The sequence below is a fragment of the Equus przewalskii genome, chromosome 8 (assembly GCF_037783145.1).
Source record: "Equus przewalskii isolate Varuska chromosome 8, EquPr2, whole genome shotgun sequence".
Classification (NCBI taxonomy): domain Eukaryota; kingdom Metazoa; phylum Chordata; class Mammalia; order Perissodactyla; family Equidae; genus Equus; species Equus przewalskii.
In genome coordinates, this window is record NC_091838.1 from 83,083,962 (window position 1) to 83,109,950 (window position 25,989).

The window sequence follows — 25,989 nt, forward strand, 5'->3', positions numbered from 1 at the left end:
GGCTCTTGGCGGTGGAAACCAACAAGACAGTTTACACTCAGAAGCCCTGCCTCAGAATCCTAAACTATTTTATCAGAGTCCTCACCCAATGCTACCAAGTCCCGATATCAGAAGACCTCCCTTAAAGTGGATCCTCAAAGCTTAGGAGCACGGAGAGGCGGTGGCTCTGTGTCAGTGGAGTGCTCCCTCACATCCACAGGTATTTAGGTGACATCTCAGGGAGCCAGCATTCAGCAAAACTCTAGGGTGTCTTAGAGTTTCATAGCTGATGCTGATTTCCCCTCGAGGAGGCTGCGTGGATTTCCACCAGTGGTACAAAGGGCTGGGTTCCCTGCCCTCTGGTCACTATTGTCTTGTCGCTTGTTTTGCTCATGGATTTAAAATGCTACTTCCTTTTACTTTGCCCCTCTCTGATTCTGAGTGTAGTTGAATTCCTTTTTATTTGAACATGCTACTCGTGTCCGTTGTCCCTTTCTTGTGCATTTGTAAGCATTCTTTATATAGGAGAAGCAGCATCATTTTTTCCACGTGTGGCAAATATTTCCTACTTTGTCTTCTGTTTTTTAGTTTTGTTTATGGTATTTTTTTTCATGTATTTCTTTTTAGATTCTTATATAGTCATGAATCTTTCTCAATCTGGATGTTGGGTCTTGTTTTTCTTTTAAAATTTTTCTTCTTTTCAATTTTAACAGCTTTGTTGCATATGTTTCACATACCATACAATTTGCCCATTTGGTGTTTTTGGTATATCCACAAATATGTGCAACTATCACCAGTCAGTTTTAGAACACTTTCATCGTCTCAAAAAGAACACCCTACCCTTTGGCTATGACCCCTTACGCCCCCTCCCTCAGCCCCTAGCAATCGCTAACCTACGTTCTGTTTCTATGGATTTGCCTATTCTGGGCATTTCATATAAATGGAGTCAGAATATGCGTTCTTTTGTGTCTGGCTTCTTTCACTTAGCGTAACGTTTTCAAGGTTCATTTATGTTGTAGCATGCATCAGTATTTTGTTCCCTTTTTTTGACTGAAAAATATTCCATTGTATAGATAGACCAGTTTGTTTATTCTTTGTCAACTATGTCAACTTAAAAAGTAAATTGGCCAGTTTTTTACCTGCAAAACGAGTTTATTCAGGAACAACCAAAAGGATTGCAATTCAGGATATGCAGCTTATGGTCAGCCACAGGCAAACCCAGAGAACGAAGGCAGGGGGCTTGCTTTCATAGGGAAAAGGGGGGAGTAGGGCAGGGCTGCAAGAAAAAGTCCATTGGAGGAAACCAGGAGTCCAAAGTATAGAGGCTTCTTATTGGTCGAGTTGCTACAGCCTCTCACTGGCTGGGTTGTTGCTGGGCAGGGAGAGAAATCCTCCTACTGGGGAGCAAAGTCTAAACACCTTCCTGTGGGAGGTGCAAGTCAGTCTCTTCCAGGTCAGTGTAATTGACGATGTGTGATGGGGGTGAGAGCTCCCCTACAGGCCTTCCAGACTCCAGTTTAGGTGAGGTTTCTTTTATTCATTTGACAGGACGGTGGGAGGGAGGAAGGAAGCAATGAATTCTGGGGGCTGGGGGCTGGGTTGTCAAGAAAAAGAACAATCTATCCCTTGTCAGGGGTTTTGGGTTTTCAGCAATGAGGCAGGGAGGGAGAAGGAGGAGATTTTAGCTCCAAACAGGAAATGGGCTGCTGGACGGAGTGGCGCTGGACGACACGGGGCGGCGCTCAGAGTGGCCCAGCACACAGTGAGCAAGCTCTGAGATGGAGGAAGGAAAGAAGGAAGAAGGGGAGGGAGGCAGGACGGCGGAGAAACGATGGACCTTGGGTGCCGCAGACCAGGTTCCCGTCCTGCATGGCTCACTGCGCAGCCAGGCGGGTCACCTCCCACTCCCGACTGTGTTCACACTGAAGCAGGGCTGGTGTGAGGCCTGGGGGACGTCGTGCTGCCCATGGGCGGAGGGGAGAGGACACCAGCAATGATGAGACACATGGGGCTTCCTGAGCGAGGGTCACAGGGCTCTGACCCCCCCTTCTTCAAGTGACAGAGCAGTGACCCCAGGCCTGTTCCCGTGGTGGCAGGTAGGATTTCAGAAGAGGGCCACTCAGGCAGGGAGGGGCCTCTGGGTCAGAGATGACTCAGTGGACACTTAGCACAGGGCGGGGCTCTTGTGACCCACTGGCTCTGGGCTGAGACAGGGGAGGAGAGGCCGATGGGTGGCCACTCCCTTCGGTGGCCGCCCGACCCCTGTGACCCAGCCCTGGCTGTGACAAAGGCTTTCTCAGAGGGCCCCACCCCTGTTGTCCATCCCTCCCCCAATGACCCACGGGCATTTCTCAGAAGTCAGTGTTGGACCCTGGGCCCCAAGCCTCACAGTCCTTTCCCGCAGGACAGGGGGCCCCCCACAGGGCCCAGGCAAGGAGGGGGCTCCCTGTGGGTGGGGACACTGGGCAGGTCCAAGATGCTGGGAGGAGGAGCTCTGGGCCTGTGTCAGGGGCCATCTCACGGAGGGCCACGCAGCTGGCGAGGTGGGCACCGACCTGGATGGGGAAACAGAGGCCTTGCCAGGTGAGGGCCGGGGAAGCAGGGGCCGCTTGGGCTTGGATGGGGGGCAGCTGGTCAGCTGGTTTTGTTCAGGCATCTGGATGGGTGGAGATGCCATCCCAACTCAGGTCTCTGTGGGAAGATAGGGGAGCCCCGGGGGTGGCAGCCCTGTTTGAGGGGGGGTGTCACAGAGGAGCCCTCGAGCAGGCATCTGGGCTGAAGGGCCTGGAGCTGGCGTGTGTGACAGAGGAGAGGCAGGGATGCCCCCACCCCACCCCAAAGAGGTAGGAGGGGGCTGGAAGAGGGTGGGCCCAGGAAACAGGTGCACCTGGGGGATCAGGCCAGGCCGAGCTGGAGGAGGACCATCACTCAGTGGGTGGGAGGGTCACTGTGGTATTGGAGAGGCCTGTGGGGTTGGCGGGAGGCAGGTGCCAAGCCGGGGGCAGGGCACTCAGAAGTGGGCAGCCCTTACGAGGACAAGGACAGCATGAGGGCTTAGCTGATGGGCCTGCAGGTCCAGGAAGGGGGTTCAGGTAGGGGGAGAACTGTGAGTGGTGTCCACAAGCAGCGGGTAGGAGCTGGCAGATGAAGAGGGGCTAGTGGCCATGTGAGGGGGACGGGGGCGGGAAGCGCGCTCCCCTGAGGTGGCGAGTGACAGCCCAGGGCTCAGTGGTGGCCTAGATTGGAGGGACGGTGCACAGCAGTGTGGGAGGACCTAGGAAGGAGGTGGTCCAGACCTCTGGACTCACCCTACTCCAGGCTCAAGGCAGCAGCCAGCTGGAGCCAGAGAGCAGCCACATGTTCTCCTGGAGGGAGACGGGGGCACCCAGGCTGCCGTCTTATACCTGCTGCTGCTCCAGCCCTGCCCCAGCCTGGCTCCACAGTCACCTTGCAGTCGGCTCAGCCCAGGAGCTGGGCTGGGGCCGGGGCAGCGCTGGGGTCCAGGCTGGCCCCAAGGCTTGCTGGCTGTGTGTCCTCGGGGTGCGGGGGTTGGTGGCTAGTTTAATCCTAAGCCTCCTTCCTCGTGCATCAAGCAGGATAAGCCCAGGTCACAGGATTAAGGGTCACGGCGATGGCCTGGCACACACTGGGGCCTCAGCACACAGCCTCCGGTCTCCCTTGGGCGTCCTGGAGTGAGCGTCTAGCACAGGCCCGAGAGCCCGTCCCTTTCTCTGCTGGACGAGCTCAGCAGCTGGAGCGTAGGGTAGGATGGGGACCAGAAGCCTTCACCAGCACTCCCCCTAGGTGAGCTCGCCCGGAGTGACAGGGATTGTGGTCACTGTCCTGACTGTGCTGCAGGCCCCAGGACCTGTGGGTGTTTTCCCTGGTGGTGGCGGGTGGCAGAAAGGCCCTTGGTATTACAAGGGGCCCATGACGGTGAGAACCCAGAAGGACACAGCTGAGAGCAGGAGCTGATGCCGCGGGACCCATTCTTCCAGAAGCTACTGGAGGCCAGGGCACCGTGGGGCAGTGTAGGTGGCTGTTGGTAGGGTGGCGGTGCTGCCAGTCCACGGACCCCCGTGTGTCTGCCCTGGCTGCCCAAGTGGCTTTTGGTGGGCTCCTTAGGGCTGGGGGCTGTGCAGACTCAGACCCTGCTCCCAGGTAGAGGAGGAACCAGGGAGCCAGAAGGCCGGGTTGGTGGAGCAGGTTCCTGGGGACCCGCCTCCCTCACCCAGCCCCCACCAGCCTTCCTGGGGACTCCACTCAAAGGGAGCACTGAGTGAGCTGGTGGGTCTGCCTCTCTCCCAGGAAACTGGGGCCACTCTACTGACTCTTGGGAATGCTGCCTCTCCTGCTCACTCCCCTCTCACTGGTCATCCCCTTGCCCTGTGTGTGGGCTCCGAGGTCAAGACTAGATAAGCCAGGGTGGACAGGAGTCTAGGACCCACAGAGCCAGCAGGACCAGCCAAACCAGACCAGAAAGGTGGGGCTGAGGTGACCGATGGGGAAAGAGAAGGGCAGACACATTTATTCATCCATTTATTCACTTGCTCGAGGAGCACTGACAGGTCCTTGGGAGTGCAGTGTGAGCAGGGGAGGTGCTCTGGCCTGAAGGCAGATTCCCATGCAGGTCAGGGTCAGGGCTTGGGGTTGGCATTAGCTGCTGGCAAGGGCATGGTCTTGGGCAGTGCCTGGACCTCGGAAGTGGGATAGAAGGGCAAGGGCACCATCCATCCATCCATCCGTCCTTCTGTCCATCCATCCGTCTGGGGCCTCCTGTGTGCCAGGCCCAGGGCTGGGCACTCACATCCACAGCCTCATTCATTCCCACGAGGTCCCAGCTCGGTGGGAATAATCACCCCCATTTTATCAACAACACTGCTGAGGCTCAGAGATGTGAATGACGACCTCCTGGCCCCCCTGAGGGGTAGCATCCATCAAAACTCGCTGCAGGGGGGCATGAAAAAGGAAGGGGCACCTGCATCGCTTTCCCCCTCTTTCAGAGCTGTGGAACTATGAACAAAGCATGTGTTCCTCACAGCAAATCAGACGCTACAGGGACATGAAGAGTAGCGGGCCAGCCTCCCCTTCCCGCATCTGGCAGCAGGGCCACGGCTCTGTGCTGACACCCTCCTGATACCTTCGGGCAACCAGGCCAGACCGGACACTCTGTGCTGGTGTGCGCTTCCTGCTGCAGATGCCAACCCAACAGTGTCTCCAGGGCAAGGCCTGCAGCTCCAGCTCCTGCCCAGTTGTATTCCAAGGTGAATATATGATAGGAGGTATTGCCACGGCAGAGTAAGCAGCCGCTCCTGAGTGGCATTCAGACGGCTGCCAGATTTGAGAGGCCACAGAGAGCCACAGGAAGAACCCGAGCATCTATCGATATTGACGAGGCCCTCATTTCTGTTGGAGAGATCCCCGAAGTGGGAACACCCACTGCCTTGGCAGCAGTCTAGGACCCACAGTCCTGACGGGGGGACACGCCCAGGGTGCCTGGTGTCCCTCTGTCCTCCTCCCTCTGCTGTTCCACCCACGGCCCGGCACCCAGACGCGGCACCAGACGCCCTGGCTCCGGACGCCCTGGCTCTGGCCCTCGTGGCTTCCCAAACCTCTGGTTCCAATTTTCTCCTTCTAAGCTTTCCTGACCCTAAGCCCTCATAATTATTTAACACGCTAAGATTCTTCTACGTTTATAAACCCACCTTCCTGGCTTCCCCTTCCCAGGCTCGGAGGTGCAGAGCCTCTCAGCTGGTGGGAGAAGACACTGCAGGGGGTGTGGTCGGTGGGCCAGGAGACAACCAATTCACCTCTCTGTGCCTCAGTTTCCTCATCTGTCAAAGGGGCTTGATAATGGCTCCTCGCCTACCTTGCAGGGCTGTTGTGGAGTGCTCAGAACCATGACCACAGGGAAAGTGGACAGATGGTCGTTTCTATCCCCTTCGACACTGTCTGCACAAATTTCCCGGTTTGACGTTCATTGAGTCCCCTTTGTTCTGCAGTGCCACACCCTTCCCACTAGGGGGCCCAGCCCAGCCTTAGTTGAGAGCCTTCTCTGTGCTCCCTGCTGGGTTCCAAGGGCAGCAGAACCCTGTCTGTGGGATGGCGGTGGGGGGCAGCAGGGTCCCCGGGACTGGGGGCAGTGTGATGGGTGTTGGGCTCGGACCAGGTGAGGGTGGAGGAAGGAAGGACAGATCAATGCAGGAGGCAGCTGTAAGCTCCCCCACACCGCAGCTCGCCCAGCTCCTGCTGGATCCCTGCTCTCAGTGACCCCAGCCCACAGGCGGCCAGGCAGGGCTCTGCTCCATCACCCACTGGGGCAGGGGAGCGGCAAGGGAGGACCGATCCTGTGGCTCCTTCCAGCTCTGCCCCAGGACACCACCTGACCCAGGACAAAGGGCTTGCCCAAGTGAGTAATGACTGCTTCCCAGGCCTCTCCCACTGAGTCAGGAGGTCAGAGCCCATGGCTGCCTTTCCTCCTAGCCAGCGTCAGAGGTCTCCAGGGGCCCTGCAGCCAGCTCTCGGTGGGGATAGGGGTTGGTCACTTCTCTGAGGCTGACTGCTCCTGGGGGTCCTGCGGGTGTGGGAGCTCAGGGGTGGGTTCTGACTTCCTCCCAGCCTCCCCCAAGGGCTCACACTTGATTGGGCCTCAGGGGCAGAGACATTCTGGTCCTGGTCTGCTGTCTGGGCTGAAACTCAACTAGCCACTCCTTAGGGTTCATCTTCTTCCTGTCTCTTGGCCTGGGGTGAGGCCGATGCTCCCAGACCCTCTGGGGAGTCCAACCCAAGTCTGCCTGAGGACCTCTGCCCCGGCTCCCCCAGGATGTCCTGACTCCTTGAGCTCCCATGTCATCTTGGAGAAAAGCTCTCAAGATGGAATTTCCAGCACAGGCTCCCCTGACAAGGGCCAGGCTTTGCAGCCAAGGGCTTCTGGGTTCCAAGAGCAATCCCACCACATGGGGATTTGCCACCATCCTGCCCACTTGGGTCGGGCCAGCTTGAGGGGGGTCCTCAGACCCTCCACAGACACCAAGGCTGTGGGCACTGGCCAGGTGAGGAGGCCTCAGTGTGACCCCGGGCACAGGGATGTTGCACACCCTGCCGAGCCTCACTGGAAGGAGGGCCGGGGTTCCCTGGGCCCCTCTCTCAAGGATGGCCAGTGCTGGGTAGACCCTGCTTCCCAGCCTGTCCAGGGATGGGGCTCACCTAGGGTGGGGGACGTTTAAAGACCAACGATTCTTGGGTCCCTGGGGGTACCAACGCCCAGCCGCATTGGGGGCACCTGAGGGCCACTCCCAGAGTCAAGGCGGGAGCGCTTGAGCTGGTGCGGAGTTCCTGCTCTCTCCTCGCGGGCAGTCAGGGAGTTGGAGGCCCGCGGAGACCTTCGGAGCCAAGGCCGGCTCACCGCGCACTCTTTCCGCCGGGATCCTGCTGCCGCCCGGCCTGGACAGATGTCATCCGGCGCGAGGGTGCAGACCGAACCCTGGGCGACGACCGGCGGGAGCGCGGCCCTCCTCCCCCCTTCCCCGGACCCCGCTTCCCCGCCCCCTCCTTTTTGGCACCCCACCTCCTCTTCCCCCTCCTTCCTGGGACCTCCCCTCCCCTCCCCCTCCTTTTTGGCACCCCACCTCCTCTTCCCCCTCCTTCCTGGGACCTCGCCTCCCCTCCCCCTCCTTTATGGGACCTCACCTCCTCTTCCCCGTCCCCTCCCCTCCCGCGGGCCCCGCCCGCCCCTGCCGAGCGCCGCACGGTCCGCGAGAGGGCGCCCAGCTCCGTCCCGAGGTTACGGTCCCGCCCGCCGCTCCCCAGGGCTGCCCGACTTAGGTGGGCGAACGCCCTCCGGCGCCGGGCCGCAGTTTGCCCCGCTCCATAAAGGGCGCGCCCCGCCGGGCCTGCTGGGGCTGCAGACCAGGCCTCGGGCGGCCCACCGCGCAGCTCCCTTCCCTCTCGCCCCAAAATAGCTCTTGGGTCAGCAGTCGTCCGACCAAATATAACTTGACCTGCCCGTCCCGCCCCCGTGCCTGCCAGTCCCAGGCCCTGCGCACAGACCATCGCCCGGGTGGGGAATGGGGTAGGTCAAGGGTTTGACTGAGCAAGAAGAGAAGGACCCCTCGCCAGACCCAGAACCGACTCTGGTGCTGGAAGGGCTGCAAGGCCTCTTTAGGCGAGCCACCCGCCCGGCTGCTAAGCGCTGCCTGGACACATGGGCCTGGCACTCCTCCCTAGGACAGCTGACGGGGACAAAGGCCTTTCTCACATGGCCCTCACCTGACCCCAGGGCTGCCAGGAAGGTGGGGCACGTCTCCCTTCAAATCAGTGTGTCTTGGCTGACGGAGGACCGCCCACAGACAGCACACTTTGCCAGACGCCCTCATCCTTGGACAGAGGAGGGGCTGAGCTCTCCCACCAACGCCAGCCACCTCTGGGAGGTCAGTCCCCACCAGCCTTGAAAAGGAAAGGTCTTCACCTGGGAGCCAGGCCCCATGGTGGTTGGGGGAGGTCAAGAGTCCTCTTGCAGACAGTCCTGGGGGTGACTGATGGGGTCTCAGGGAGAGCACAGGGTAGGTGGGGTGTGTGGGGCGGGGGGCAAGGCGGGGGGCTGTGCTTCTCAGAGCCTTGTCCCTGAATGGGGCTGGGAGGGGGGCTTTAGAGCAGACCCCAGAGGGTGACCAGGAGTATGGGGGCCAGGGCCGGGGTCCCCAGTACGGCAAGGCCGGCGCCATTACAGAGGTCGTACTGGCAGCAGGAGGTGGTAGACGCATGCTTGGAGTAGCCATCGTACACAGTCTCGAAGCAGCTGGGCACACACGACTTGCTCACCTTCATCCTGGTTGGGGTGTAGTCTGCAGAGGGGCAGGGCAGTGGGCTGGGATTCCAGGAGGGGCCAGACCCCAGCATGCAGGGCCTTTGGGCAGGTTCTCCCCCTGCCAGGGGCTGCCAGAAAGGATCCTGGGGCAGGTGAGAGCCTCCCTCCCCAGTCTACCCTACCCTCCAGGGGCAGGGAGGAGCACCCCTTCAGTCTCCCAGGAAGGGGTGGGGGCACCCCGCCGACTCACAAGTGCGTGTGGTCATGCAGTAGGTGACCATGGCCGGGCAGCGCATGGGGTTGAAGCAGTTCTCCCCGTTGTAGGCACACACGTGGCAGTCCAGAGCCTGGGCTGGGGCGAAGGTGGGGGCACGGGGGTCACAGAACAGGGAGAGACCCCTCCTCCAGCCCCTCAGATCCCCAGTCCTATAACCTTCCCCAGGGAAGAAGAGCTGGCAGGAGATGTGGTCAGCGGGAATTCGGCCTCCCTCCCCACTTACAGCCTGCCTGCCCCCAGATATGAGTCTCTCCACCTCTCCATCCTCCATCCATCTTACCCAGAGGTAGGCCCACCAGGGCCACCAGGAACAGGGCGAGCAGGGGCGCCATGGCTGGAGGCGAGAGGGTAGACTGGGAGTGGGGAGGCGGACAGCAGCTGGTCCGGGATGCAACTCAGGCAGGGGCTGGGGCAGGGCGCAGAGGGGGCTGGCCAACCCCCTGCCCTCTGAGAGCTCCTGCTCTACTGGAGGCGCTGCTGCAGCCCTGCACAGAGGGGGACAAGGACAGGTGGTCACTGCAGGGCCTGAGGGACCCACAGGGGGCCTGGGCAGGGGTGCCAGGGGCAGAGGAGCCACCCAACTCAGCATGGGCGTCAGGGAAGGTTTCCTGGAGGGGACATGAGATGAGATGATAAGGGAGGAGGGGTGGGACATTCCAACCAGAGAGACCAGCACCTGCAAAAACAGGAGACCTGTGCAGACTGAAGGGGGCAGTGCCAGAGGAGGGTGGGCAGGGTCCAAGGAAGGCCAGGGAGGCTGGAGGGGCCTTGAGTGCCAGGCCAAACCCCACACTTTACCCAGGGGATCGTTCACGCAGGGCCCTATGGGAGCTTGGCACACAGCCCCCTCCCCACCCAGGACCCTGGGTACAGGGTGCCTGGCCAGGGCTGGGCCCAAGGGTGGGTCTCTTCTCACTGCTCGCCCTCCTCTTTGCTCCTGGGGTGTCCCTGCTTGGGTCCCCACTTCCTGCTACTTCCAGGCTCAGCTAAGGGCCTTTCTCCCAGGAAGATCTCCAGAGCCCTCCCTACGGCTCTCAGGTCTGAGTCCTGGGCCACTGCGGGAGCTCCTGGCAGCGATGAGCTCCATCCAGCCTGTGGGGAAATGCGCTTTGAATGCATCCCAGGAGGGCACCTGGGAAGACAGCAGGGAGGGCTTTCCAGACTGGATCTGGTGTTTGGAATGGAGATGCCACTCTCCTGGAAGAGGTTTGGGGGAAATCTGGACTATGACTCTCCTCCCGCCGCGGGATCTCCCGTCCGGGTCCCTTCCCCGCGGGAGTTAGACTCCCCCGCTTCCCGAGAACAAAAACCCATCTTCCACGGCCCATTTCCCAGGCGTCAACCTCGGGATGCCGAAGGCCTGAGTAAGGCCGGGCCTGCGGCCCCAGCACTTCCCGCCCCCTCCTGGGGAGCCCCGCCCCAAAGACTGCGGTCCCAAGTTGGAGAGGGGTGTAGCGGTGACCTCAACTGTGACCTTCACCACTGAGCCCCCGCTGCGCCCGGGACTCACCCGCGGCCGCTCGCCGGGCCCTCCCCCGGCCTGACAGAGCGTCCGTCCGTGCCCCGCAACCACCGCGCCGCACCGCCGCCCTGCGGCCTCCACCTGCCGGAGCCGCCGCCGCGCCTGAGCTCCCCGCAGGCCCCGCCCCTAGCCCGCCCTGGCTCCGCCCAGAGTCCGCCTTGGCCCCGCCCATCCCCGCCCCCGCCCGCGGACTCCTGGCGTCCCGACGCTCCGACGCAGAGAGCCAGCCACGCCCAGACACGTACGCCGCCCTGCGGTGACACCCACGCAACCCTCAGACGCCGAGTCACCTAGTTGCCCCACATCCCCTCCCAGTCATTTCTTCGGCCCGGTTCCGCAGGGGTGCTGCGCGGAGCAGCCCCAGGGCGCGGTGACCGTGGACGGGGCTCCCTGTGCAGCCCGCCTGCGTGGTCGTGTCCCCGCGCGTCCGTAGCCCGCAGCATCTCGGGGCCTCGGTCCCCACACCTGGTGCACCCTACACAGTGTGAAAGCCAGCCTTGAAAGGATCCCATCGTTTCACAGACCCCTCCCACCACAATATCAATATTAAATAATTGTTTTTTACGTGACTTTAGTTCAACATTTAGCTTTTGTTCTGTTTTAGGCAAAATTTAAGATTTTCATGGGCCCTAAAAATTTCATTCTTTTTCTAATATGAGAAAGAAAATACATTTTCTTTGATCCTAAGAGTTCTTTTTTCTCTCTCTCTCTATCAGAGATGAACCATTTTGGGGCCCTAGGCCCTGAACCTCCAGAGCCGAGAGGGCAGTCTCGCCAGGCAGACTGGGTGCTCGGTCCCCGTCTGCCAGATAGTCACTGCGGTGCCCCCTGTGCAAGGAGTTGGAGTAACTGTCGGAATAAAGCTGACGAACGTTTCCAATATCCTGCCTACGTGGGGCTCACGCTCTAATGGGCAGAAAATAAATGCATACGTCAAAACCACAGTATGTCATGGGCTTCAGCATCAGACCGTGATGAACTGGTGGGAACTGGATTTACCGCCATGCCTTAAACAACTAAAAAACAGCAGAAAATAAACGAAGCATCTCTTTGAGACATTGCATGGCAGGCAGCACAGGGCAGTGGAGCTGGAGTGAAGGGAAACAAATGGTGGAGCTACAGGGCGCAGTGCAGGGAGGGCAACCCAAACGGAGCCCGGAGCCCGGAGCCCGCGGTCCCCCTGACTGAAGAGACAGAGTGAGGAGTGCGGGGAGGCTGAGGCAGCTGGAGTTCACAGGGCAGAGCATGGGAGAGAGAGCTGGGTCTCCAGAGGATCCCCGAGTCCTCAGGGAGTCCCATTAGTGCACACATTGGAGGAACCTACCCAGAGATGAGGAAGGAACCGGCGAGAAGGAGGAAGCCAAACCGTTCCCAGGGCTCACACGGGGCTGGGAGGAGTTCAACTGAAGTGAGAAGAGAAACCTTGAAATGAAAGGGTGGGCCATGGGGCAGAGTGCTGTGAAGGGACCTGCCTCAGTCAAGGCACCAACTCAGCCGTAGATTAAAGACTACACCTGGTCCCACCTAACAAAGCTTAAAACAAAGCCTTGAAAGAGTCCAATCGTCCCCAAGTAACTTAATTGCATCCTAGGACAAAGCTCAAAATTATTTTTAAAAAGAACATAATCCAGTACCCAACAATGTAAAAATTCATCCAGTTAAATGTCTGACACCCATCTGAAAACACCACTGGGCATGCAAAGCAGCAGGAAAATGTGACCCACAGTGGGGAGAAAAAATCATTAGAAACAGACCCACAAATGACACAGATGATAGGATTAGTAGGCAGGGACATTAAAACAGATATTATAAGCATGTTTCATATATTCAAGAAGATAGAGGAGAGCACAAGTATGTCAGGGGAGCCATGGGAAATAGAAAAAGACGTAATTGAACTTCTAACGATGAAAAATAGGTCTGAGATGAAAAATACACTGGATGGGATTAACATTGGATTAGACTCTGCAGATAAAAGATGAGTGAACTTGGAGATAAAACATCAGAAACTACTAAAAAAGAATCACAGGAAAAAAAGACTGAAAAAATGAGCAGAGTGTCAGGCAGCTGTGGGACAATTTCATGTGGCCTAACGTGTGTAATTGGAGTCCCACAAGGAGAGGACAGGAAGAGGGGAAAAGAAAACATTTTGAAAGAAATAATAGCCAAAATTTTTCCAAATTTGGTGAAAACTGTAAGCCTATTGAACCCAGAAACTCAATGAACTCCAAGCACAAGAAATAGGAAGAAAACTACACTGAAGCACATCACCATCAAATAGCTTAAAACCAGCGATAAAGAGAAAACACTAAAGGCAGACACTACGTAATGCACAGAGGGTCGAAGGTAAAGATGACAGCAGATTTCTTGTCAGAAACAGCACAAGGCAACATAGTGAAGCAATGTTTGATATACCAAAAACAAACACCAACTATTCAGAATTATATACCCAGCAAAGATATCTTTGAAAAGTGAAGGTGAAATACAGCGTTTTTCAGACAGGCAAAGGCAGAAAGAATCACCCTCCAGCAGACTGGCACCATGAGAACTGTGGAAGGAAGGCCTGTGGGCACGGGGCAGACTGCGTCAAATGGAGACACGCGTCCACATAAAGGGATGAAGAGCGCCTGAAATGGGAAAGAGGAAGGCATTGTTTCTTATTTTTAAATTACTTTAGAAGACAATTGACTGCGTGAAGCCAAAGTGATAACAGGATATTATGGGGTTTCTAGCAAATGTGGAAGCAGATCATATGATACAGATGGGCCAGGAGCAGGAAGATGGAGGTGCACTGTTGTAGGTTTATCGTACGGTGTGTGACGTGGTATATTTCTGGAACATAGACCACAAGATGTTAAAGATGTGCACTGTGAACACTAAGGTAACCACTGAAAAAAGAAAGAGGAAGAAAAGAAAAATCAGAGAACACTACCTAGCAAAGCAACAAAGGAGAGAAAATGGAACCATACAGAATTAATCTGTCAATCAAAGAGAAGGCAGAAAAAGAGGGAAAGTGAAAAAGAACAGGTGGGGCAAAGAAAAGGCAAATGGCAGGATGAGAGATTGAAACCCAACTTGCCAATAGTCACACTAAATGGGCCAGACACCCCAATTAAAAAGCAGAGGCTGTCAGATTGGATAAAGAGAGAGAGTCAAGAATATCCTGTCCTCCAGAAACCCACTGTACATATTAAAACACAAATAGGTGAGAAATCAAAGGACAGAAAAGCTAGAGCATGCTAACGCTAATTAAAAGAAAGCAGGAGTAACTACATTTAACATCTGATGAAGTGGGTTTTAGAGCAAAGACTATAACCAGGAATAAAGAGGGACATTACATAACGATAAGGGGTCAGTTCATTAAGGGGACACAGCAATCCTAAATGTTTATGTACTTAACAATGGAGCTTCAAAATACACAAAGCAAAAACACCTGAGAGAACTGAAAGGAGAAAAGGGAAACCCACGATTGGAGTCAGAGATTTCAACACTCCTTTCTCAATGACTGATGGAGGACACAGACAGAAAGGAATGAGGACAAAGGAGACTTGAACAACATTCCCAGCCAATGTGACCTGCTTGATATGCAGAGAACACGCCACCCAGCAGAAGGAGAACACATTCTTCTCAAGTACACACAAAACATTTACCAATATAGACCATATTCTGGGCCATAAACCAAATCTCAATAAATTTATAAGGATTGAAATCATACTGGGGCCAGCCCAGTGGTATAGTTGTTTAGTTCATGCACTCCACTTTGGTGGCCCAGGGTTTGCCAGTTTGGATCCTGGGTGCTCATCAAGCCATGCTGAGGCAGCGTCCCACACAGAAGAACTAGAAGGACGTACAACTAGGATATACAACTACATACTGTAGCTTTGGGGAGGAAAAAAAAAAGAGGGAGACTGTCAACAGATGTTAGTTCAGGGCTAATCTTCCTTACTAAAAAACAAAAAAATCCAAAAGAAATCATACAAATTATTTTCTTGGGCTAGAAATTAGAAATCAAGAACAGAAAAATATCCAAGAGATCCCCAAATATTTAGAAACTGAGCAACAAATTTCTAAATAACCTGTGGGTCAAAGGAGAAATTTAAAAGGAAATTAGAAAGTATTTCCAATTGAATGAAAATGAAAACATAGTCTGTCAGAGTTAGTGGATGCAGCTACAGCAGTGTTCACAAGGAAACGTTTTAGCACTAATGCTTGTATTAGAAGAAAAGAAAGGTCTCAACACAATGACCTATGCTCCTACCTTCAGAAACCAGAACAAAAAGTGCAAATCAAACCCCAAGCAAAATAAAAGAAATAATAAAAATAAGAGCAAAAAAAAAAATCAATGAAATAGAAAAGAAAAATAGAGAAGATCAATCCAACCTAAAGCTGTTTCTTTGCAAATCAATGTGATTTTTAACCCCCTGGCCAGACTGATCAGAAAGAAAAGAGATGAGCCACAACGCCAGTATCAGGAATGAGAAGCACCCCTCTCAGCTGCTCGGGTCCCATCCAGTTCCTGGTAGGAGGCATCAGAGGGCAGCGTGGGCTGAAGGTAGGTGGCAACTTGAACCAGCATCGTGCAGGCTGCCAGTGGTGGGGTGGCATCCATATGCCACTATGCAATGCTTAGTCAGGCAGGCGGGGCTGTCAGACAGCTGCTCTCTTATCAGTGGTCCTCCTGTGGTCCTGCAAAACAAGCTCAGAAACTGGTTACTTTATTTCCCACATCAACCTTTTGCATAAGAGGCCAGTTTCACCCTGATCCAGAGAAAATTTTAGCTCCTCTATTCTCAGTTTCAATCCGCACTGTCTTACGATCATTCCTCAATCTTGGGGAATGGAGGTGAAGACCGCTCTAGCTACTTCCTGCTGTGAAAGAGTGAAGATCAGGGTTAGAGGAATGAAATTGTTGTGACTTTATTTAATTTAATTAATTAATTTACTTTTAAAGACTCTGCAAAGGGAGAGGAAGGAAACGGGCCTTCTTCTTCTTCTTTTTTTTTTAAAGATTGGTATCTAAGCTAACATCTGTTGCTAATCTTTTTTTTTCTTCTTCTCCCCAAAGCACCCCAGTACATAGTTGTATTCTCTAGTTGTAGGTTCTTCCAGTTGTGCTATGTGGGACACCACCTCAGCATGGCTTGATGAGTGGTGCCATGTCCATGCCCAGGATCCAAACTAGTGAAACCCCGGGCTGCTGTAACAGAGCACACGAACTTAACCCTCGGCCACAGGGTTAGCCCCTACCTTTATTTTAAAATGCTTTTGGGTACAGGTGGGGAGAGTGAGGCATGCTTTGCATGACTGATATTTTGGTGCTCTGATCAATGGCTTTGGAACACTTTGGAACAACACTTAAGTCCACATTTTATAATTACATAGACGACCTCACATGTTAGCAAAATAGACAGCCCAAAGTTTAGTATCCCCTCCATAACAGATCTCAATCCTTGGGGAATCCAGGAGAAGAGGCCGGTAAACCAATCAAGGTTTGGGCCTGGGACCTCAGGTGAAATCTGACGAAACAAAAAGAAAATAAGGTTAATGATTGGAGCCAATTTCTGAGCCCAGGGGACAGCCAGTCAAGAAGATTTCTGGATGTCGGGGTCAAAACATCTTTTGCAGTTTGAAATGTCTCTGAAGATGTCATCAGGTGTTCAGGTAAACTTTTTGAGTGGCTTATATAGCAACAGGTATGAAGATTGTCTAAACTTGGGCTATTGTCGTGATCTCTCTTAAGTTTATGTCGAGTTGTCCAGCTTCAGTTTGTAGGGCTTCAGGAAAAAAAGAGTGGTTTCAGTTCTCAACGGTTCCAAATGAAAAAAATATCTGTACCAGATATTTGAGGAAACTAGAAGAATTTAGGATCCAGCCCAGGGGACAGATAGAAAGCAAAAACCTCAAAGACAATGAACAAAAGGAGAATCTAATATCCACGAATGTGTATTATAGTTTCTATTTAAACATGATTTTTCTCTCTAAAATCACCCTCATTTTGCTTTTATTAAAGCAACAAACGTAAACTATCTTTTATTTACCAAAGAGCATTTTATATCACGTTAACTTGAAAGACAACTGGGTTAGTTTCTATTCCACCTAGAAATAATTTATATAAGCCCTTACTTCAAGCCAATTAAATAGAGCTCTTTTAGAAATCATATCATCTAGAAGCAGACAAATAAATATAGAGAGAGACTTACATACATTGACATGCAGACACACACACAGAGATCTTTAAAAATTTTAGCTATGTCTCAGGTACAAAAATCAAAAGAATAAATTGCTCTCTGGCAGATGGACTTGCTCAGACGGTCAAAGATTTTTACTAAAGGTCTTTTGTTTTTGCTGTAAGAATCCTTTTTAGAGCTGTTTTTGACGTCATTTTGTCTTTTAGAAGCTTCTGCATATTAATCAAAGAAGGTATTCCATTGTGAGAGGTTTTGAATCCTCTCTTTTAAGAGTGACCCTTGGGCTGGCCCAGTGGCGCAGCAGTTAAGTTCTCACATTCTGCTTCAGTGGCCTGGGGTTTGCCAGTTCAGATCCTGGGTGTGGACCTGCGTACCACTTGTCAAGCCGTGCTGTGGTGGGCATCCCACATATAAAGTGCAAGAAGATGGGCATGGATGTTAGCGCCAGGCCAGTCTTCCTCACCAAAAAAAAAAAAAAAAAAAAGAGGAGGCTTGGCAGGTGATGTTAGGTCAGAGCTAATCTTCCTCAAAAAAAAAAAAAAAACCAAAAGACAAAGAGTGACCTTTAAGGTGGACTTATCTGAAACAAAGTTTCCCCAGAATGGCCATTACAATTTCAAATTATCTAAAAGTTTGTCCATTTTCACGTGCTTAATTTTAGATCAGGAATTTTGGGGGAGTTGAAGGAGAGGAGCTCAGCGAGAAAGGAGACAGGAGTGCAGATTTGGTTCTGTCTTGCTAGCACGGTCGCTGATGCAGCTGACACCCTCTAATCTGGTGTGTTTCTTATTTAATTATTTTCTTTTAAAGAGGCAGTAAGAGATTCCTGATCTCGTTTGGAAGCCTCAAAAAATTAAAACAGGCTTCCTATTGTCTTTGAGGGGTGTGATATGCTCTTTTCAAAATGGGCACCGAAATAAACCAATTTGGGGATATCGAAGGAGCTCCATTGTGGCCAACGAAATTTTAGATCATCTCTAGTGATCTGAACCCAGGTGTCAAGGAACTTGCAAGCGTTTGGTCCATAATTTTTGTACATAAAGGCCGCAGGAGTGGCGGCAGACGGGTGGCTATTTGCTGCCTCTTTAGAACAAAAGGCGCCATCCCGAACGGAGAAAGCTCCTTTTAAGCCGGCTAAACCTTAAAGAAACCTGAAACTGAGGGATTCCCTCCTTAAAGCGCCTCGAGACCCACCCCCCTCCCCCTCCCCCTCCCCCTCCCCCTCCCCCTCCCCCTCCCCCCTCCCCCTCCCCCTCCCCCCCTCCCCTCCCCCCGCCCCAAAGCGTGAGAGGTCAGGACGTGAGAGGGCGGTACCTTGGCGGTCTCCCTGAGGCCGCTGGAGACGCGGAGGAGCCGCTAACGGGCTGGGGGGTGTGCCGGCACACAGTGTCCAGTCGCGCTCTGGAGGAGATCAGGCAGCCACTTCACATCTCATCCTCGTGGCCAGAAGTGTTAACCGAAAACGAGCAGCTTTACAAGCAAAGATAAGTTTTAAAGAAAAAAGAGGCTTTATTAAAACCAGGAAAGTACTCCTCAACCGCAAGTTGCTAAGTGAGCCCCTTCTCGGTCTAGGGGTGGCTGGGTTTTTTTTTGAATATTGGCCCTGCGCTAACATCCGTGCCCATCCTCCTCTGTTTTAAATGCGGGACGCCTGCCACAGCATGGCTTGATAAGGGGTGCCTCGGTCCGCGCCTGGGATCCGAACCGGCGAATCCCAGCTGCCAAAGCGGAGCGCGAGAACTTAACCGTCAGGAGGGGTAGCCGGCTGGTGTAGAAAGGCAAAAGGTGCAGAGCATGCAAGGCTAAGGCCGAGTCCAGTTCTGATGGGTCGCCCTTTCCAGCTCCAGTGTATCTTGCGCCCGGGGCTTCCTATGTGCCCTAACTGCGGGGACAGTCTACCACACCGTGCTCCGGCCATCTGGCGACAGTCAAGGCTAAAACGCAATTTTTTACCTCCGTCTGTAGCTCAGCCTTGAGGTGGGCATGGTAACCGTCACGCTAACTGGGCCTCCTCCTTATCTCTTTCCTTTCCCGTCCCTGGCCCCCTGGACTCGATTCAAATCCCGGCTGCGCGGCCGGCCAGCTGGGGGACGGCAGCTTGGTTTCCACACGTCTGCGCGCCTGCCCCTCTGCTCTCCGCCCGACCTCCGACTCCGACCTCTCCAGTCCCTGCCCGCTGCGCCCGGGGGCTGAGCGCCAGAGGGGCTCCGAGCCCGGGAAGAGGCGCGCGGCATCTTCCCAACGCCCGGCTCTCCCGTGGCCACCAGGGGGTGCGCCAGCCCCAGGACCCGCCCTCGGAAGATGCCGGGAGCGCCGGGCGCGACCGCAGCCCCTGGGGGCACCGAGGGGAGAGCCCTGCAGAGGGTGCCAAGGCCATTGACCGGGGCCACAGGTGACGTTGAGGGGCGCTGGGTTCCACGTGGGTGCCAAGGGCACGCGCAGGAAACCGAGACTCGGCAGTGGAGCGGCTCGCTCCAGATGACCGCGTCAGGACAGCACGGCTCCGGAGCGATCCTGGGCCAGCGGGGTTTGGGCCTAGAGCGGTGTGGGAGGGGCTCGTAGGGGGCGCGGGGCGGGGCGGCAGAGGGGCAGGCAGCCCTCCAGGGAGGGGTTCCACGGTGGCCCCCATCCCGGACGGCACGACGGATGGCCGCCTGGTGAAGGGTGAAGCTCGCCATCGCCCCTCCCCTTACAAACATCCAGAGCCCCAGGGACTGGGGAGAGAGACATCTCACCGGCTATGGAGTTAAGAGGTGAGGGACTGACCCCAGGGTCCAGAAACCCTCCTCAGCAGCTGCCACTCCTTCCACTGTCTGCTGGGGTGGGGAGACCACCACAGGATTTCCCAGGCCACGCCCGCACGGGTGCCAGGCTTGGTGGGAGTTGGGGCTCTGTGCTGACCCATGGCGAGGCCTGAGTGTGGTGGCTGCTGCCTGGAAAGTGGGGCCAGCCCCCTGAAGCCTCTGGTCCTCTTAGGAGGGGAAGGGCTGCTTCTTGGGCATCTGCTGGGTGCTGGGTGCTGGGTGCTTGCGGGGGTACCATGATTCACATTGTCCAGATCCAGGCAGTGGGCCAGAGCCCAGGCAGAGGGCCAGAGCCCAGGCAGAGGGCCCAGAACCCAGGCAGAGGGCCAGAGCCCAGGCAGAGGGCCCAGAACCCAGGCAGAGGGCCAGAGCCCAGGCAGAGGGCCCAGAACCCAGGCAGTAGGCCCAGAACCCAGGCAGTGGGGCCCAGAACCCAGGCAGTAGGCCCAGAACCCAGGCAGTGGGGCCCAGAACCCAGGCAGAGGGACCCAGAACCCAGGCAGTGGGGCCAAGAACCCAGGCAGAGGGACCCAGACCCCAGGCAGTAGGCCCAGAACCCAGGCAGTGGGGCCCAGAACCCAGGCAGTAGGCCCAGAACCCAGGCAGTGGGGCCAAGAACCCAGGCAGTGGGGCCAAGAACCCAGGCAGAGGGACCCAGAACCCAGGCAGTAGGCCCAGAACCCAGGCAGTGGGGCCAAGAACCCAGGCAGAGGGACCCAGAACCCAGGCAGTAGGCCCAGAACCCAGGCAGTGGGGCCCAGAACCCAGGCAGAGGGACCCAGAACCCAGGCAGTGGGGCCAAGAACCCAGGCAGAGGGACCCAGAACCCAGGCCCTCAGAGGCTGTGCTCTCCTGGCATGCAACCCAAATGGTTAGAGTCACACACACACACACCCCATCTCTCTGCACCCTGGTGAGCTTGGCCATGGGAGCTGCGAGGCTCACCTGGATGGGGTCAACTCTAGGAAGCTGGACTTACCTTGGCTGTGGCTGGGGCAGTCAGTGTCCCCACAGTTCCAAGGCACAGCACAGTCTGAGGTGTCCCAAGCCGGCCTCTCTGGACACTCTGGGACCAAGGTGTGAGGACACACCCAGGGGCAGAGGGGCAGCCCTTCTTCCTTGACCACTCCATGTGGGAGAGGCCTGGCCTTCCAGGCCACCGGAGCCCTGCGCCCTGCTCCGCCTCCCCAGGGGCGCCCTCCTCTTCTGGAGTTTCCGAGGAGGTGACTGGAGAGGGTCATGTTCCCTCTGAGGGTGAGGCGTGACTGCATTTCAGGCATCGTGCATGCTGCTGTGTCTGGCCCTGGGTGACAAGCCCTGGGACTTGGGGGCCTGTGTGGCCTGATGCTCTCGCCCACCCTCTTGACTCCTGGAATAGCACAGACACAACCAGACTGATTTTCAATCATTTATTCCTGTGCAGCGGTGTGAGTAGAAAAATAAACAGAAACCAAACAGAATGAATATGAAATCAGAAGGGGTCAGAATGCCTCTGTCCCCTGCCCTCCACACTGCTCAGGGAGGGGCATCCTCTCGTCTCAGGGGAGAGAGTGGCTTCAAGTCATCAGCTCTCCACGCCCGCACGGCCTGGCCCGAGCCCTTCTGAGGGAGCCCCCAACCCAGGGTGTCTGAACGCCCCCGTCATGGCCAGGGAGGGGGCCGTGGAGTCCCTCGGGGCAGGGAAGGGAAGGGTGGGAGGGGCATGGAAGTCCCTGGGAAAGGTTCAGGAGCCCTTGCGCTGGGGGGTCACAGGCTGGGGCCCAAGATCAGGGCGACGAGGCCGAGGGCCAGGGCCAGGCCGAGGGTGGCACCGGTGGGCAGGGTGCGGGCCGGCGCGCTGCTCTGCAGATTCTCGTTGCACAGGTCCTCCTGGCAGCACAGGGTGACTGCTGTGCCCCTGCTGACCTGGCTCTGCAGGCCGTGCGTGGGCGTGCACGACTCCACACAGTCCTTCTCCACCAGGTTCCCCGACAGGGGCTCCACTGGGAACAGGTGGGCATGGTCAGGCTGGCGGCTGCCTCCAACCCCCACCCCTCACCCAGCTTGCATCATCCATGGCACCCCAAATCCCAGCTCCCAGCCTCATTGGCCACCACCACCAAGCCGCCCCTGACGTCACTCCCACCAGCCTCCCCGAGGATGGTCCCCCAGCCCCGGGACACCTGGGCAGAGCTCCAAGGTGGCCTGCAGGGGCACCCTTCCCTGGCCCCGTGCCCCTAGATCACTCACTCTTGGACATGGTCCTGCAGTAGCGCGAGCCGGGTGAGCAGGTCTGAGGTTTCTTACAGTTCATGGAGTTGGAGCATACGTGACAGCGGAGAGCCTGGGCTGGGGGGCGGCGAGGGTGGCAGAGGTCTCAGCCAGCCCCAGGGAGGCCTCTCAGGGACACAGGGAGGCTGGGGTTCACTTCCCCAAAAGACCCCTCCTGGACAGAGCCTTCTGCCCCTCCTGCCCTAGGCCAGTCCCCTCTTAGGTCCCCGGGCCCTGTCAGGGCTGATGTCCTGCACACAGCCTCAGCAGCCAGGAGGTGACAGTCCCTGTCACCCACCTGGAGGAGGTGTCCTGTGCTAGGCATGTCTAGAGGAATGGTGAGGAGGTGGCCAGGACAAGGTGCATGGAGCCCCTTCTCCAAGGGCACCAGAGAGCTCTGGGACCTGCTAAGTCCCCCACTCCAGGGGCATCTCTGGGTGGGCAGCTCATGGTTCTGAGGACCTGAGGCTGGGTTGGGGCCCTAGGGGCCGTCAGCTTGGCCGCATTGAGCCTGTGGGAGAAAAGGCTGTCCGGGGGGCCCTGGGGAGCAGGAGGGGCATGGGCCGGATATGGGATTCATTTTGTTTTAATTTCTGAGTCTAGCACCCTACAGTTTCAGGATTCTCTGTGCCTAAAGATCAATAACTCCAGGCTTCCAGTGTCTGGCCCATTGGCCAGTGCTGCCCACCGCCACCCCAGCCCCCTCGTCAGTCCCTCACCTGGCCCAGCGGCCACAGCCAGGGCAACAAGGAGCAGCAGGGCCGTCTTCATCTCGGGGCGTCTCTGGGAGCAGTGGGGGCCCCTCCTTTTGGGAGGCCTTATAGCTGGGACAGGTGCTGGCAGGAGGGGCGGGGGTGGGCAGTCTGCCAGGCAGCAGCGTTCCACAGGGACCTGCCCCACCCTGGCTGGCCCACACCCATGGCCCAGCACTTGCCTGGCCCTGCCAGCTGGGGGGACCTCTGCCCCTGGCCGCCTCCTCCCAGGGCAGGGGTCTGCCTCCCCCTCTCCAGGCTGTGGACAGAGACCTCCACTGACACTGCAGCTCACTGCCACATCTTCCTCTCTCCAGCCCTCTGTCCGCTCCTGGATCACGCTGTCTCTGATCTTCCACCCCCTTCCTTGCATTGCCCACCCTCAGACAGGGTCACAGAGTCACGAGCTTGTGTGGGTGCCCTGTGGGTGCCCAGGTCTGTGCCCACGGAGCCAAGGAGGCAGGAGGAGGCACTGGCCCTGCCTGCCTGGGCTCTGGGCCAGGGTTGCTAGGTCCACGCAGGGGAGCCCTAGGAAAGGAGCCCAGGGGAAGCACTGCACCGTGCTGAAGTGGGGAGCCAGGAATAGGGAGGGGAGGAGAGGCCATCCTGGGGCCTGGGGGCAGCAGGAACAAGGCTGCAGATGTGCCTGCAGAGAGGTGAGCCCAGCAGGACCTGATGCATCACAGGAGGGGCGGGGCGTGGAGGCAAAGGCTGAAGCCCTCGTTGCACAGGGTGAACCGAAGGTCCGTCCTGTCTCCCCCAACCCTGCCTCCCACCCTTCCGGGGCCTCAGGACCCCACCCCATCAAGTGCTTCCTCCTCCGTGCTCCCCACCCCAGCCCTGTGCGAAGAGCAGCTGCCTCCGTCCTGCTTTGGGCCTGTTGCTCTCCGCATCTCTGCTCTGGTACTGGCAGGTGGTGGGCCCAGGGTCCTGGGGGCAGGGTCCACCGGTGGGTGCTGGGCAGACCCCTCCCACCCTCACCCTCTTGCAGTGCTCCTGGGAGGGACTCGGGACTCTGAGCACAGGAACCCTCTCCCTTTGCACTCTCTCCACGGGTCCTTTTCTGTTTGCTGGCCCTGGGACCCTACTGTTGCTCTGCTGTGCCGGGCAGCCCCTGCTGGGTGGTGTGGCTGGGCCCCACAGAGGCCTGTCCTGTCCCTGCCCTGGAGGGCCACGCCAACGGTGAGTGGGGCCAGGGCACAGATAGAGACAGCCCTGGGCTGGCCTGGGCGCCATCCCTGCCACTGGACATGTGCCACAAGGACTGGTGAGGCAGGGCCTGCTGCAAGGAGGGTGGCCCTAGGCTGTGGGGCGGGGGTTGGAGCCAGTCTAAGGCTCTTGGGAGCACCATGTGCTCAGGCCAGTCAGATCTGGCTCCAGGCCCCCTGACCCTTCCTCCCGGCTTGTCCCTGGGTGAGGCAGCTCCTGAGCTGGGCCTCACCTATCTCCAGCTGCGTGTGGTAAAGTTAGGGTGGCATCACAGGGTTCCCAGGATGTGCTGTCCCCCCGAAGCAGTTTCTGGACCCGGCAGCACCTGGACAAAGCTGGAGGGGAGGTGTGGCGGTGCCTTCGGGGACCCTGGGGGAGCAGGGCGGGGTGCAGGCAGGAAGCCCAAGGCAGCTCCACATCCCCTGCCCGTGGAGCCTGCGAAGGCTGCCTGTCCTGTGGGCTGTTCCCAGGCTCCTGAGGCTGGCTCAGGGCAGCTGGAGTCTCCCTTGACAAGGCAGGTAATGTGGGGTCCCCATGCCCACACCTGGAGAGGGAAAGTCCCCGCGTGCTCCGCGGCCTTCCCACAATCAGCACAGCCGTTCACGGCAGGTGGGAGGGAGGGTGCTTCTGACACAGGGCTCAGTGACCGGGTGGTGACTGGCATGGGGTGGGAGATGCAGGTGGGGAGGGGTGACTCACTCAGGCGAGGGGCATGGAAGCTGCTGGAAAAACAGGTTCGGGGGATTGGATTTCCCCATGGGCCTGGTGGAGCTGCAGCATCCAGGCCTGCCAGGTCGGGGTGGAGGTCTGGACGTGAGGCTGCTGGGCAGAGGGCTCCCTGCACCTGGGGCCAGAGGGGCCCGCTCCACACCTGCCCACCCCCACGGGACACCTCAGGCGTCACTGTGGCCATGTGCCCTGGAACAGGGCCAGACACCAGAGCAGAGGTGGCAGCTGGGTTCTGGTCCCACGGGAGAAAGGCCTTTGTCCCTGGCAGGGCTGCCCACGAGGATGGGAGCCACCTGACCTAGGGACTTCCTCGCAAAACCTAGACAGTTTACTTGTGGGAGAAAGTGGGTGATTTTGGTGGCAGGAGCCCTCAGAGAATGGGGAGTCATTGGGACAGTGCACTCAGGGAGGGCTTCCTGCAGGCGGTGACCTGGCTATGATCTTGTAGGGCAGTGGGGCAGGACCTGGCACTTCTTTCTACCACCACTGGCCTCTCCTCCCTTCCTCCCTTTCTGTTGCTTTCTGGAACCTGAGCCCTCTCACTCAGTCCCTGGAGCCGGCAGGTCCCTAGACCTGACTGTCTAGCAAGCCAGGTGCCTGGTCAAGCCCAGACCTCTTCCTGCAGCCCTCATGCCCCCTCCCCACGCCTTGCCCTCCAGTGCTTTCCCCAGGTCTGGCCTTGGAGTGGGGGTGAGGCAGCGATCCAGGCCCAGAGCTCCAGGCTGTCCAGCCACCTGGTCACGCAGAGGGGTGTGGCCCAGAGAGGGGCCTGGCTCAGCACGCACAGCAGCCACATCAGGCTTTCTGGAAGTGCAGCCCTTGGAAGACCCCCATTTCCTGCCCTGGCTGAGGGTGTGCACCAGGGTTGACAGGTCAGGTCCCCTGGCTGGAGGCACCCGCAAACCTCGAGGCCTCAGGACAAGGCTTCTTATGTTCCTGCTTGCCACATGGGCAAGTGCTGGCCCCTGCCACACCCAAGAAATGCCAAAACGCTTCCGTCTGCCTGGGTGCTCCGTTCTTCCATTCACTCACTCCTCCATTCAACGAGGGTTAGGGCTCCCACCGAAAGCCAGCACTGAGGGGTATCAGAGAGCGAGAGGAGAGAGATGGGCCGGCCCTCAGGCCCCCGGAGCAGCTGGGGAAATGGGAGAGAGGCAAGTGATGCTCTGTGGTGGCCCCCCCCACACGTGTGCCAATCAGAGAGGCCGAGGGACCTGGCGGAGCGGGGGGTGGGGGGGGGGCTCTGAAAGGTGGAACAGGGAAGGACATCCTGGCAGGGGAGTCAGGGCTGAGCCTGAGCCCCATGTGGCCCCGGGGGGTTCACACTCCTCTCTCTCTCCCTCCTTCCCAGCAGGGGCGAGGTGACTGCCTCGTGAGTCAGGCACCCTCCGGAGCGATGCAGTGTCTCCCTCGGGCCTGCTCTGTCACTTTCCGTCTCACACCTGCGCATGTAGACGGGCCTCCCTCAGATGACAC

The 25,989-nt window shown here is 57.2% G+C and overlaps 2 protein-coding genes and 2 long non-coding RNA genes across 5 annotated transcripts; 1 reads left to right on the plus strand and 3 right to left on the minus strand.

Annotated features, from left to right (window-relative positions):
• The first annotated feature begins 2,450 nt into the window (after positions 1 to 2,450).
• Positions 2,451 to 11,526, plus strand: LOC139085185 (uncharacterized). The gene is made up of 2 exons (XR_011543289.1): positions 2,451 to 2,562; positions 11,301 to 11,526. It is a non-coding gene; the product is annotated as an uncharacterized lncRNA (long non-coding RNA).
• Positions 4,506 to 10,712, minus strand: LYNX1 (Ly6/neurotoxin 1). 2 transcript variants are annotated; one of them, XM_070631191.1, is made up of 5 exons: positions 10,573 to 10,712; positions 9,343 to 9,547; positions 9,036 to 9,137; positions 7,608 to 8,822; positions 4,506 to 7,546 (listed from the first exon to the last, which is right to left on the minus strand). In XM_070631191.1, exons 2-4 carry the CDS (start codon positions 9,392 to 9,394, stop codon positions 8,626 to 8,628), a joined length of 351 nt encoding a protein of 116 aa, XP_070487292.1. In that variant the 5' UTR covers positions 9,395 to 9,547; positions 10,573 to 10,712; the 3' UTR covers positions 4,506 to 7,546; positions 7,608 to 8,625. The 2 variants fall into 2 exon arrangements, with proteins under 2 accessions (XP_070487292.1, XP_070487291.1); XM_070631190.1 differs by having other exon boundaries at positions 7,603 to 8,822.
• A 2,978-nt stretch (positions 11,527 to 14,504) lies between the features above and the next one.
• Positions 14,505 to 18,924, minus strand: LOC139085184 (uncharacterized). Its single transcript, XR_011543288.1, has 3 exons — positions 18,723 to 18,924; positions 18,084 to 18,239; positions 14,505 to 15,267 (listed from the first exon to the last, which is right to left on the minus strand). It is a non-coding gene; the product is annotated as an uncharacterized lncRNA (long non-coding RNA).
• Positions 18,925 to 20,968: 2,044 nt separating this feature from the next.
• On the minus strand, positions 20,969 to 24,276 carry LY6D (lymphocyte antigen 6 family member D). Its single transcript, XM_008544217.2, has 3 exons — positions 22,543 to 24,276; positions 21,803 to 21,901; positions 20,969 to 21,555 (listed from the first exon to the last, which is right to left on the minus strand). Exons 1-3 carry the CDS (start codon positions 22,946 to 22,948, stop codon positions 21,320 to 21,322), a joined length of 741 nt encoding a protein of 246 aa, XP_008542439.2. The 5' UTR covers positions 22,949 to 24,276; the 3' UTR covers positions 20,969 to 21,319.
• Positions 24,277 to 25,989: the final 1,713 nt, after the last annotated feature.

Excerpts from the sequence above, each read along its gene's own strand:
- LYNX1 (XM_070631191.1), bottom strand. The coding sequence starts at position 9,394 with ATGGCGCCCCTGCTCGCCCTGTTCCTGGTGGCCCTGGTGGGCCTACCT. Across the intron at positions 9,138-9,342 it reads CCTGGTGGGCCTACCTCTGG|CCCAGGCTCTGGACTGCCAC; the intron begins GTAAGATGGATG and ends CCTTCGCCCCAG. Across the intron at positions 8,823-9,035 it reads CTGCATGACCACACGCACTT|ACTACACCCCAACCAGGATG; the intron begins GTGAGTCGGCGG and ends GCCCCTCTGCAG.
- LY6D (XM_008544217.2), bottom strand. The coding sequence starts at position 22,948 with ATGCAAGGAAGGGGGTGGAAGATCAGAGACAGCGTGATCCAGGAGCGG. Across the intron at positions 21,902-22,542 it reads GGCTGTGGCCGCTGGGCCAG|CCCAGGCTCTCCGCTGTCAC; the intron begins GTGAGGGACTGA and ends GCCGCCCCCCAG. Across the intron at positions 21,556-21,802 it reads CTGCAGGACCATGTCCAAGA|TGGAGCCCCTGTCGGGGAAC; the intron begins GTGAGTGATCTA and ends ACCTGTTCCCAG.